Genomic DNA, 12,581 nt, shown 5'->3' on the forward strand with positions numbered 1-12,581 from the left:
GCGTCCAGACACCTCCGGTGGCTGAAAGCAAGGGGCGGCTCCGGGCTGAGAGGAAGTTTACTAGAGCATTTCCCCCACCGCAGCCACTGCCCCCGCTTCCCACATCGCCCCCACCTCCCCCCCATTCCCCGGTCCCTCTGGGAACCCCCTCCCCGCATTTAGGCCCAGAAGCAGAGCATCACTAGGCACAGGCCAGGGCACAGGCCAGGGCACAAGCCAGGGGCCAAGGAAGCCATTTCAGGGGTGGTGGGCTCTAGGGCCTGGCTTGCAGGGGTCAGGGGCGGCGGGCCCTGGAGGGAAGAGGAAAAGAGCCCGTTGCTAGGAACTGGCAGATCGTTTGCGGGCAGACAGGCGTGTGCGTGTGTGGGGCGGATGTGTGCAAGTACATGCGTGTGCGTGCAGTGGGGAGGTGTGGTGGTCTGGGCCTCGCAGGAGACGGAGTTACGGAAAGTGAGTCACTGAGGGGGCTCATGGGGGATGGGGCTGGCTTCCTTGCCAAGGGCTTCTTCTACTCTCCCCTCCCCTGGCCTGGAGTAGGGAGAGACAGGAGGGAGGGAGATCAGCAAGGAAGCTGATACAGTAATCAAGGAGGGGTAGGATAATTGTCTGTATATATAACCATGGTAGCAGTTTGGATGGAGAGGAAAAAAGGGCGGATTTTAGCAATGCTGTGAAGGTGGAAAAAATAGGATTTAGTGATTGAATATGTGGATCTAATAAAAATAATAATAATGGTATTTGTTAAGTGCTTACTATGTGTGAAGCACTGTTCTAAGCGCTGGGGGGATACAATGTGATCAGATTGTCCCACGTGGGGCTCACAGTCTTAATCCCCATTTTACAGATGTATCAAATGAGAGAAAGGAGTAAAGGATCAGGCCAAATTTATGGGCTCGTGAGACAGGAAGGTTGGCGGTGCTGTCTACAGTGATGGGAAAGTGAGGGGGAGGACATGGTTTGGGTGGGAAGATAAGAAGTTCTGTTTCAGACATGTTAAGTTTGAGGTGACGGGAGGACATCCAAACAGAGATGCCTTGAAGGCGGGAGGAAATGTGAGACTGCAGAGAGGGAAGAGATCGGGGCTGGAGGTGGAGATTTGGGTATTATCTGCATTGAAGTGGTAATGGAAGCCATGAGAGTGGATGAGTTTTCCAGGGAGCGGGTGTAGTAGGAGAATAGAAGAACGGAAACATAAGGCACCCCCGCACTTAGAGGCTGGGAGAAAAAGGAGTGGCCAGAGAGATATGAGGAGAACCAGGAGAGGACAATGTCCGTGAAGCTGAGGTTAGCTAATAATAATAACAATAATAATGGCATTTGTAAAACACTTACTGTATGTGAAGCAATAAATCAATCATATTTATTGAGCACTTACTGTGTGCAGAGCACTGTACTAAGCCCTTGGGAAGTACAAGTTGGCAACATATAGAGACAGTCCCTACCGAACAGTGGGCTCACAGTCTAAAAGGGGGAGAAGCACTGTTCTAAGCACTGGGGTGGATACAAGGTGATCAGGTTGTTCCACGTGGGGCTCACAGTCTTAATCCCCACTTTACAGATTAGGTAACTGAGGCACAGAGAAGCGAAGTGACTTGCCCAAAGTCACACAGCTGACAAGCAGCGGAGCCGGGATTAGGACCCATGACTGACTCCCAAGCCTGTGCTCTTTCCACTGAGCCACGCTGCTCCAGGAGAAAACATGATTAGCTAGACTGATTAGCTTGTCTCCAACTCAGTGCTTAGTATAGTGCCTGGCACATAATAAGAGCTTAACAAATATTTAAAAAAAAATCCCCCTGAAAAGACAACTTCAGTCCCACCTTGAGCCCCTGGAGGAGGAAGAGGAGGAATGGCATTTGCTGAATACCCACTGGGTGCAGTGCACTATATTAAGTTCTTGGGGAGAGTGGTCTTATCTAAATCCTTCCTGCTGCAGGGCCACTGGTTTTCTCCCTGCTTACCCTCAGGGCAGCAGCAAGCACTCAACTGGGTGCTTCCCTCAGTCTCCCTTTAATAATAATAATAATCATAATGGTATTTGTTCATTCATTCATTCAATCGTATGTATTGAGTGCTTACTGTGTGCAGAGCACTGTACTAAGCGCTTGGAAAGTACAATTCAGTGACAGAGACAGTCTAGGAGTGTGAAGATGAAGCAGAGAAGTAACACAGCGTAGTGGAGAGACTATGGGATGGGAAGTCAGAAGGGCCTGGGTTCTAATTCTGCTTCTGCCTCTATGAGCACCACATGGGATAGGGACTGTGTGGAACCTGATTTGCTTGTATCCACCCCACTGCTTAGTGCAGTGCCTGGCACATAGTAAGCACTTAACAAATACCATAATAGTAATCATAATAACAATAATTATTATTATTAAGATGGCTGCCCCAGAGCATTGCCACTCTGCTGACTAACAGGGAGACAGGGGGAGGGATCAATCAATCAATCAATCGTATTTATTGAGCGCTTACTGTGTGCAGAGCACTGTTCTAAGCACTTGGGAAGTACAAGTTGGCAACACATTGAGACAGTCCCTACCCAACAGCGGGCTCACAGTCTAGAAGGGGGAGACAGAGAGCAAAACCAAACATACTAACAAAATAAAATAAATAGAATAGAATAGGGATGAGTTGACCTCTGAGGACCCTTGTGGCCGAGGAGTCCTTAGTGCTGAGACAGGATGGTATCTAGTGAAAGATGCTCTGTGTTTTCTTAATGGCAGTGGACAAGACTGCAGCAGGAGGGATGACTGCAGCAGGAGGGATCGAGGGCAGATTGAGAAGAAGCATGGCTTAGTGGAGAAAATACTGGCCTGGGAGTCAGAAGGACCTGGGTTCTAATCTCGTCTCTGCCACTTTCCTGCTGTGTGACCTTGAACAACTCACTTCACTTCTCTGTGCCTGTTACCTCATCTGTAAAATGGAGATTACCACTGTGAGTCTTTCGTGGGTCAGGGACTGTGTCTAACCTGATTATCTTGTATTTACCCCAGTGATTAATACAGTGCCCAGCACATAGTCAGCACTCAATAAAATACTATTATTGTTATTACTATGCTCAGCTGACCACCCGGCCACCTTCAGCCAGATTTCCTGGTTGATGTCTTGCCCTCTGCCCTGTTTATGGGCTGAGCCTATTAGCAGCTTAGCGAGCCACACTCTGTGACCATCTGCTCCCTGAGAGAGGAACGGGGCAAGTGGGGTCCGTTTCCACAGGAGCTGAAGTCCATGTGCGACTGAGGGTGCAGGAAGTGTCCTAACTGGTGAGCTGGAGGGAGGGGAGGCTGGAGGGATGGCTGGAGGGGAGGCTGGTGTGGTGACTGTGGTGTGTGTGGGGGGGGGGGGAGGCTGGAGGGATGCCTGGAGGGGAGGCTGGTGGGGTGATTGGGGGGAGGTTGGAGGGGTAACTAGAGGGGAAGCTGGAGGGATGACTGGAGGGGAGGCTGGCAGAGTGGATGGAGGGGAGGCTGGCAGCGTGGATGGAGGGGAGGCTGGAAGGGAATCTGTAGGAGTGACTAGAGGGGAAGCTGAAGGGACGGCTGAAGAGGAGGCTGGCGGAGTGGGAGGAGGGGAGGCTGGCAGTGTGGCTAGCAGGGTGGCCGTGGGGGGCAGGTATGGGGGTCAGGCCATCTGGGACCCCAGGGTCCTTTATCCCCTGAACTCTAGCCCCAAGCCGGTAGCATACACGGGACCTGGTTCTAATTGGAAGCCCGACCAGAGGTCCAGGGGCAGGCGCAGACTAGGTTTGGAAGGGGGCTTTTCACTGAATGGTTCTGGGTGTAGCGGGGATGGGGCAGAGGGGGAACTGGCTCTTCTCATTCTCAGCCCCCTGGCATCTTTGTGATGGGGTGGGGGGGCAACTCTCAAGGAGAAAGTCTCCAGCCCCCAGTTACCTTCAGGGGAGCCCCAAACCCCCAGGTCTTGGCAGTCTTCCCCACCAATGTCCACCCTGACTTCTAGGTGGAGACCCAGACTCTCCACCTGGTAGTTGGCACCTGGCACCCCAGGCACCTGGGGGTCTCGGGCAGGTTCTGGGGTCGGGGAAAGGGGGAGCCTTTCACAGATCATGAAGGCAAGGGGGAGAGCCCTTATTCACAGGGACAGATCATGAGTTGGATGGGCCAATAATAAGACCCCAGAAGGACATAGTGCTTGGCACATAGTAAGCACTTAAAAATAACAACGTTATTATTATTATTATTATGGCCTCTATTTTACATCCTTTAGGAGGGTCCTGAGCCCCAATCTTGCCCCTACATTTTTGCCCTGCTCCTCTCTGTTAGCCCCTCATCCTCTTCCTGCCCCTCCCCTCCATCCCAGCCTTAGGCAGAAAGCCCGTAGCCTGGGGAGACCTTGAGACCACAAGCACATTAAAGAGGTGCCTCTCCTCTTCCTCCTCCTCCCCCCTTCCCTCCCTCCCTCCTCCCTTCCTCCTTCTCTTCCCATGGGTTGGAGAAGGGAGTGGGGGGAGAGGACAGGGATAGAGAGGAGATTGGACAGGAAGGAAGGGAAGGGGAGAGTGTCCAGTTCGGGCAACAGGCAATATTGAGAGGTCTGGGGGATTTAGGAGTCTGGAGGGAAGGTACAGCTTATGCTCTCCTGTATATACACACACACAGACATACTCACACCCCCCCCAACACAAACACACAGATATACAGCCTCTCCCATACTCACATACACATATACATTCACACACATTCATTCACTCATTCAATTATACTTATTGAACACTTGCAGTGTGCTGACCCCTTGACAGCCTTCCAGAACCACTGTCCATTGCACTGTACTAAGCATTGGGGGAATACAATATAACAATAAACAGACATATTTCCTGCCCACATTGAGTTTACAGACACCCACAATTATGCACACCCAAGCAATCACACACACCCCCACTCAGGCACACACATCCATATACACTTTCATTCATTCATCCATTCGTATTTATTGAGCGCTTACTGTGTGCAAAACACTGTACTAGAGAAGCAGTGTGGCTCAGTGGAAAGAGCACGGGCTTGGGAGTCAGAGGTCAAGGGTTCTAATCCCGGCTCCCCCATGTGTCTGCTGTGTGACCTTGGGCAAGTCACTTAACTTCTCTGAGCCTCAGTTACCTCATCTGTAAAATGGGGATTAAGACTGTGAGCCTGTAAGACTGTGGGACAACGTGATCACCTTGTATCCCCCCCAGCTCTTAGAGCAGTGCTTTGCACATAGTAAGCACTTAACAAATGCCAATATTATTATTATTATTATTACTATGCACTTGGGAGAATACAATACAACAACAAATGCATTCCTTGCGCACAACGAGCTCACAATCTAGAGGGGGAGACAGATATTAATATACATAAATAAGTAAAAACACTCATATACAAACACACACTCCCTCACATATACACGTACTCATGCATAAACACACACACACTCTCTCATCCACACACACACACACACACACACACACACACACACACACACACACACACACACACTCCATTCCCATGAAAAAATTTCACCAGAGCTGAACCAGTCCCGGAGACAGTGAGATGGAAAATAACCTTATTTAATTAAACTCCTCCAACTTCCCATCACCTCCGCCAGCATCCAAACTGCAGAGAGACTTTCCAGCGCTGACCTCTCCCGGCTTCCAGGGGGTCACTCTCATTAGCCCCCCTAGTTTCCATAACACCCTAAATCCCATCCCTCATCTCCCAAGTCCTCACGTTCCTCCCTGGAGGCAAGCGTGATTCTCCCAAGCTCTAGGGGGGAGCCTCTGAAGCCCAGAGAGGTTAAGAGACCTTCTTGAATGTTGGGGCTGACCATTCATTCATTCAATCGTATTTATTGAGCGCTTACTGTGTGCAGAGCACTGTACTAAGCGCTTGGGAAGTACAAGTTGGCAACGTATAAAGACGGTCCCTACCCAACAGTGGGCTCACAGTCTAGAAGGGGGAGACAGACAACAAAACAAAACATATTAACAAAATAAAATAAATATGTACAAATAAAATAGAGTAATAAATACGTACAAATATATATACATATATACAGGTGCTGTGGGGAGGGGAAGGAGGTAAGGGGGGGGATTCATTCAATTGTATTTATTGAGCGTTTACTATATGCTGTGCACTGGACTAAGCGCTTGGGAAGTCCAAGTTGGCAACATCTAGAGACGGTCCCTACCCGACAGCGGGTTCACAGTCTAGAAGGGGGAGACAGAGAACAAAACCAAACATATTAACAAAATAAAATAAATAGAATAAATATGTATAAATAAATACAAATTACAAAGTACAAATAAATGTACAAAGAAACAAATGTACAAATAAATATGAACAAGCATGTACAAATAAAATAGAGGAATAAATCCGTCCAAACATATATACATATGTAGAGGGGCTGAGGGGAAGGAGGTAAGGGGGGGATGGGGAGGAGGGGGAGAGGAAGGAGGGGGCTGAGTGTGGGAAGGCCTCCTGGAGGAGGTGAGCTCTCAGACCAGCACTGGAGGAAGAGTTGGGGGAGGATGGAGGGGCAGGTTCTGACAGATGATGGATGTTCGTGGTTCTTGGCTCTCACCTCTCCCAGCCCAGGATGGCCCAGGACCTCACGGAGAAGGAGCTGCTCAAGATGGAGTTGGCCCAGCTCAAGAAAGAAGTGAAGAATGAGAGAGCCCTAGTGAGACTTAACCCATGCTCCCCGCCCTCATCCACATCCCATCCCTCCCTCCTCCCTTGGCCTTCTCCCTCCTTTACCAGGCTCTTCCCTGGGCTTCTCTGGGAGTCCTTTGCCATCTGAAGTGACTGCAATGGACAGTGGTTCTGAAAGTCTCTCAAGGGGTCTCCATGCCTCAGAAGGGTCAAAGGAGCAGCCTGGCCTAGTGGAAAGAGCCTGGGCTAGGGAGTTAGAGGACCTAGGTTCTAATCCCAGCTCCACCACTGCCCACTGTGTGACCTTAGGCACGTCACTTAACTTCTCTGTGCCGCAGTTTCCCATCTGTAAAATGGGAATTCAGTGCCTGTTGTCCCTCCTACTTAGAGTGTGAGCCACAGATGGGATAAGGACCGTGTCTGACCTGATTAATTGGATCTACCCCAGGATCAGATCTGTGCTTGACACATGAAAGCAGGGTGGCTTCGTGGAAAGGGCACAGGCTTGGGAGTCAGAGGACGTGGGTTCTAATCCCATCTCTGCCACTTGTCTGCTGTGTGACTTTGGGCAAGTCACTTAACTTCTCTGTGCCTCGGTTACTTCATCTGTAAAATGGAGATTAAGACTATAAACCCCACGTTGGAATATCTGATTCCAGCTCTATTTGTTGCCAACTTGTACTTCCCAAGCGCTTAGTACAGTGTTCTGCATACAGTAAGCACTCAATAAATACGATTGAATGAATGAATGAGTGGTATCCACCCCAGTGCTTAGAACAGTGCTTGACATTTAGAAAGCACTTAACAAATACCATTATAATTAAAAGCATTTAACAAATTAATAATAATAATAGTGGCAAATAGACAGGCTGGTAAGCGGCTCATTCTCAGTCTCCAGTAAACACGGGAATTGAAACTACAGCAGGAGGGATTGAGGTCAGATTGCAGGTAGGAGTTAAACATGGGGGCAGGTGAATCAGGGGTGGGAGTAAGTGGAGCCTCCATCATCAGGGCAGAAACAGAGGGCTGGACTCAATCAATCAATCAATCAATCGTATTTATTGAGCACTTACTGTGTGCAGAGCACTGTACTAAGCGCTTGGGAAGTACAAGTTGGCAACATATAGAGACTGTCCCTACCCAACAGTGGGCTCACAGTCTAAAAGGGGGAGACAGAGAACAAAACGAAACATACTAACAAAATAAAATAAATAGAATAGATATGTACAAGTAAAATAAATAAATAAATAACTAGAGTAATAAATATGTACAAACATATATACATATAAACAGGTGCTGTGGGGAAGGGAAGGCAGTAAGATGGGGGGGATGGAGAGGGGGACGAGGGGGAGAGGAAGGAAGGGGCTCAGTCTGGGAAGGCCTCCTGGAGAAGGTGAGCTCTCAGTAGGGCCTTGAAGGGAGGAAGAGAGCTAGCTTGGCGGATGGGCAGAGGGATTGGGGGCATTCCAGGCCCGGGGGAGGACGTGGGCCGGGGGTCGATGGCGGGACAGGCGAGAACGAGGCCTAACGGTGAGGACGTTAGCGGCAGAGGAGCGGAGGGTGCGGGCTGGGCTGGAGAAGGAGAGAAGGGAGGTGAGGTAGGAGGGGGTGAGGGGATGGACAGCCTTGAAGCCCAGGGTGAGGAGTTTCTGCCTGATGTGCAGATTGATTGGTAGCCACTGGAGATTTTTGAGGAGGGGAGTAACATACCCAGAGCGTTTCTGAACAAAGACAACCCGGGCAGAGGCATGAAGTGTGGATTGAAGTGGGGAGAGACACAAGGATGGGAGATCAGAGAGGAGGCTGATGCAGTAGTCCAGACGGGATAGGATGAGAGCTTGAACGAGTAGGGTAGTGGATTGGATGGAGAGGAAAGGGCGGATCTTGGCAATGTTGCGGAGCTAAGACCAGCAGGTTTTGGTGACGGCTTGGATGTGAGGGGTGAATGAGAGAGCGGAGTCGAGGATGACACCAAGGTTGCGGGCTTGTGAGATGGGAAGGATGGTAGTGCCGTCAACAGAGATGGGAAGACTCATTGAAGCCCCACTTTTCCTCATCTCCCACTCCCTTCTGTGTCACCTGACTTGCTCCCTTTGCTCTTCACCCCACTTCCAGCCCACAATATTTAGAGACACAGCGTGCCTCAGTGGAAAGAGCACAGGCTTGGGAGTCAGAGGTCACGGGTTCTAATCCTAACTCTGCCACTAGTCAGCTGTATGACTTTGGGCAAGTCACTTAACTTCTCTGATCCTCAGTTACCTCATCTGTAAAATGGGGATTAAGACCTTGAGCCCCACGTGGGACAACCTGGTCACTTTGTATTCCCCCTTCCAGCGCTTAACAAATGTCGACATTATTATCATTATGTAGATAACTGTTTTATTTATTTGTATTGATGTCTGTCTCCTCCTCTCTAGACTATGAGCTCGTTGTGGGCAGATTGTCGCTCTTTAGGGTTGTATTGTACTTTCCCGAGCACTTAATACAGTGCTCTGTGTCCAGGAAGCGCTTAATAAATATTATTGAATGAATGAATGAACTCTGGGTCTTAAATAACTTGTCACAAGAAACCAGTGAAGAAAGCAGGAAGGGGTGGGAGAAGAACCCCCCACGTATGGAAGAGGGGCCCTCTGGGCTCCTCAACCTAAGCCCCTAAAAAGCCAATCGTTCTTTCTGTAGCCAGCGACCCTCTAGCACATTCACTCATTCATTCATTCATTCATTCATTCATTCATTCATTCGTATTTATTGAGCTCTTACTGTGTGCAGAACACTCTACTAAGTGCTTGGGAGAGTACAATATAACAATAAAGAGACACATTCCCTGCCCACAATGAGCTTACTGTGGGGTTAGCAGGCCTATCAATAATAATTTGGGTATTTGCTAAGTGCTTATTATGTGCCATGCACTGTACTAAGCGCTGGGATGGATACAAGATAAGCAATCTGGATTCATTGAATAATAATTTATTTATTGAGTATTTATTTACTGTGCGCACAGTGCTGTACTAAGCGCTGGGGTAGATACAAGGTATTCTGGTAGGACACAGTCCCTGTCCCACATGGGGCTCACAGTCTTCATCCCCATTTCACAGACGAGGGAAATGAGGCACAGAGAAATGAAATGACTTGCAATCAAGCCAGACATAGTTCTTGTCCCACACTGAACTTTCAGTCTAAGGGGGAGGAAAAACAGGTATTTAATCCTCATTTTACAGATGAGAAAAGTGAAGTGACTTAACCAAGGCCACACAGCAGGAAAAGTGGTAGACCCGCGATTAGAACCCAGGTCCCCTGACACTCTAGCTCTTTCTGGGGCGCTCCGGGGGGGTGGGTGGGGGGTTGATGGGGAGTAACCCCAATTCCTTCTGTTCGAGGAGAAATCCTTTTTGCCCAGGTGTACTGGACCGCCCTACCTGAAAGTGGCAGGAGGGGCCAGATGCCCCCCAGAAGTCCAGTTAATAATTATAATAATAATGATGGTATTTCATTCAATCAAATTTATTGAGCACTTATTGTGTGCAGAGCACTGTACTAAGCACTTGGGAGAGTACAATACAGGAATACTTGTTAAACGCTTACAATGGAAAAGCAATGTGGCTCAGGGGAAATCAATCAATCAATCAATCATATTTATTGAGCGCCTACTGTGTGCAGAGCACTGTACTAAGCGCTTGGGAAGTATATGTTGGCAATGGAAAGAGCAGGGGCTTTGGAGTCAGAGGTCATGGGTTCAAATCCCAGCTCCGCCACTTGTCAGCTGTGTCACTGAACTTCTCCGTGCCTCTGTTACCTCATCTGTAAAATGGGGATTAAGATTGTGAGCCCCACGTGGGACAACCTGATTACCTTGTAACCTCCCCGGCGTTTAGAACAATGCTTTGCACATAGTAAGCGCTTAATAAATGCCATTATTATTATTATTATTATTATATGCCATGTGGGTTGTCCCACATGGGGCTCACAGTCTTAATCCCCATTTTACAGATGAGGGAACTGAGGCACAGAGAAGTTAAGTGACTTGCCCAAGGTCACACAGCAGACAAGTAGCAAAGCAGCGTGGCTCAGTGGGAAAAGAACCCGGGCTTTGGAGTCAGAGGTCATGGGTTCAAATCCCGGCTCCGCCAATTGTCAGCTGTGTAACTTTGGGCAAGTCACTTCACTTCTCTGGGCCTCAGTTACCTCATCTGTAAAATGGGGATTAAGACTGTGAGCCCCCCGTGGGACAACCTGATCACCTTGTAACCTCCCCAGCGCTTTGCACATAGTAAGCGCTTAATAAATGCCACCATTATTATTCTTAAGTGGTGGAGCTAGGATTAGAACCCATGTCCTCTGAATTCCAAGCCCGTGCTTTTTCCACTAAGCCACGTTGCTCGCCCCAGGCCCGTTGCCCGGAGTGACACCCCTTCCCCACCTCTTGCTACTTGTAGTCTGGAGATGGAGGGACTTGGAGAGAAAGGGCCGACCCTCCCTCCTACTGGGGAGAATCCTCCAGCCCGGAGTGGTGGAGGGGGTGGGGTTATTCATTCAATCGTATTTATTGAGCACTTACTGTGTGCAGAGCACCGGACTAAGCGCTTGGGAAGTACAAGTTGGCAACATATAGACATGGTCCCTACCCAACAACGGGCTCACAGTCAAGAAGGGGGAGACAGACAACAAAATAAAACAAAACGTGGACAGGTGTCAAGTCGTCAGAACAACAGAATAGGGTAGTGGTTGATGGGGGGCATGGGAGGGGTCACGCCCAAGACAGCACCCCCTTGTCTCCATGCAGATCTCCAAGACCGGAAAAGAGATCAAGGAGTTCGTGGAGGCCCAGGCGGCCGAAGACGCCCTCCTGAAAGGGGTCCCTGAAGACAAGAACCCCTTCAAGGAGAAGGGGGGCTGCTCTGTCAGCTGATTTTATCCGGGCCAGACCTCACCCTCGCAGGAGCCCCAGCCCCTCGAACCCCATCCTGCCCCAGATGCCCCTCCCCGGTTACTCTACCTCCCCAGCTAACTCCAGCCTCTCCAGCCCCTTGAATGCCAGTCTCCCCTAATCCAACCTGTACTTCCCAAGCGCTTAGTACAGTGCTCTGCACACAGTAAGCGCTCAATAAATACGATTGAATGAATGAATGAATAATCAGCCAATGGTATTGAGTGCTAACTCTATATCCACTTGCTGTCACCTTCCTCCCTCCGAAGCCCCGTCCCCTTCAACAACCCTGTCCTTCATTCAGTCGGTCAGTCAATCACTCATATTTATTATTATTATTATTATTATTATTAATAATAATAATAATGGCATTTGTTAAGCGCTTACTGTGTGCAAAGCACTGTTCTAAGCGCTGGGGTGGGATACAATGTGATCAAGTTGTCCCATGTAGGGCTCACAGTCTTAATCCCCATTTTTACAGATGAGGGAACTGAGGCTCAGAGAAGTTAAGTGACTTGCCCAAGGTCACACAGCAGACTTGTGGCGGAGCCGGGATTCGAACCCACGACGTCTGACTCCAAAGCCCGGGCTCTTTCCACTGAGCTATGCTGCTTCCCCTTAAGCACTTACTGTGTGCAGAGCACTGTACTAAATGCTTGGAAAAGTACAATACAACAAGAAACGAGGAAGGAGCTTGGCCCAGTGGCAAAAAGCACAGGCTTGGGAATCAGAGGACATAGGTTCTCATTCTGGCTCCACCACTTGTCTGCTGTGTGACCCTGGGCAAATCATTTCATTTAGAGAAGCAGCGTGGCTCAGTGGAAAGAGCACAGACTTTGGAGTCAGAGGTCATGGGTTCAAATACCGGCTCCACCACTTGTCAGCTGTGTGACTTCGGGCAAGTCACTTCACTTCTCTGAGCCTCAGTTCCCTCATCTGTAAAATGGGGATGAAGACTGTGAGTCCCACGCAGGACAGCCTGATTACCTTGTATCCCCCCAGCGCTTAGA

At 49.3% G+C, this 12,581-nt stretch overlaps 1 protein-coding gene across 1 annotated transcript; it reads left to right on the top strand.

The window, feature by feature from the left end:
* The first annotated feature begins 426 nt into the window (after positions 1 to 426).
* Positions 427 to 11,730, top strand: GNGT2 (G protein subunit gamma transducin 2). The gene is made up of 3 exons (XM_038754723.1): positions 427 to 450; positions 6,586 to 6,675; positions 11,428 to 11,730. Exons 2-3 carry the CDS (start codon positions 6,592 to 6,594, stop codon positions 11,551 to 11,553), a joined length of 210 nt encoding a protein of 69 aa, XP_038610651.1. The 5' UTR covers positions 427 to 450; positions 6,586 to 6,591; the 3' UTR covers positions 11,554 to 11,730.
* Positions 11,731 to 12,581: the final 851 nt, after the last annotated feature.

Source organism: Tachyglossus aculeatus, chromosome 11 (genome assembly GCF_015852505.1).
Source record: "Tachyglossus aculeatus isolate mTacAcu1 chromosome 11, mTacAcu1.pri, whole genome shotgun sequence".
Taxonomy (NCBI): Eukaryota; Metazoa; Chordata; class Mammalia; order Monotremata; family Tachyglossidae; genus Tachyglossus; species Tachyglossus aculeatus.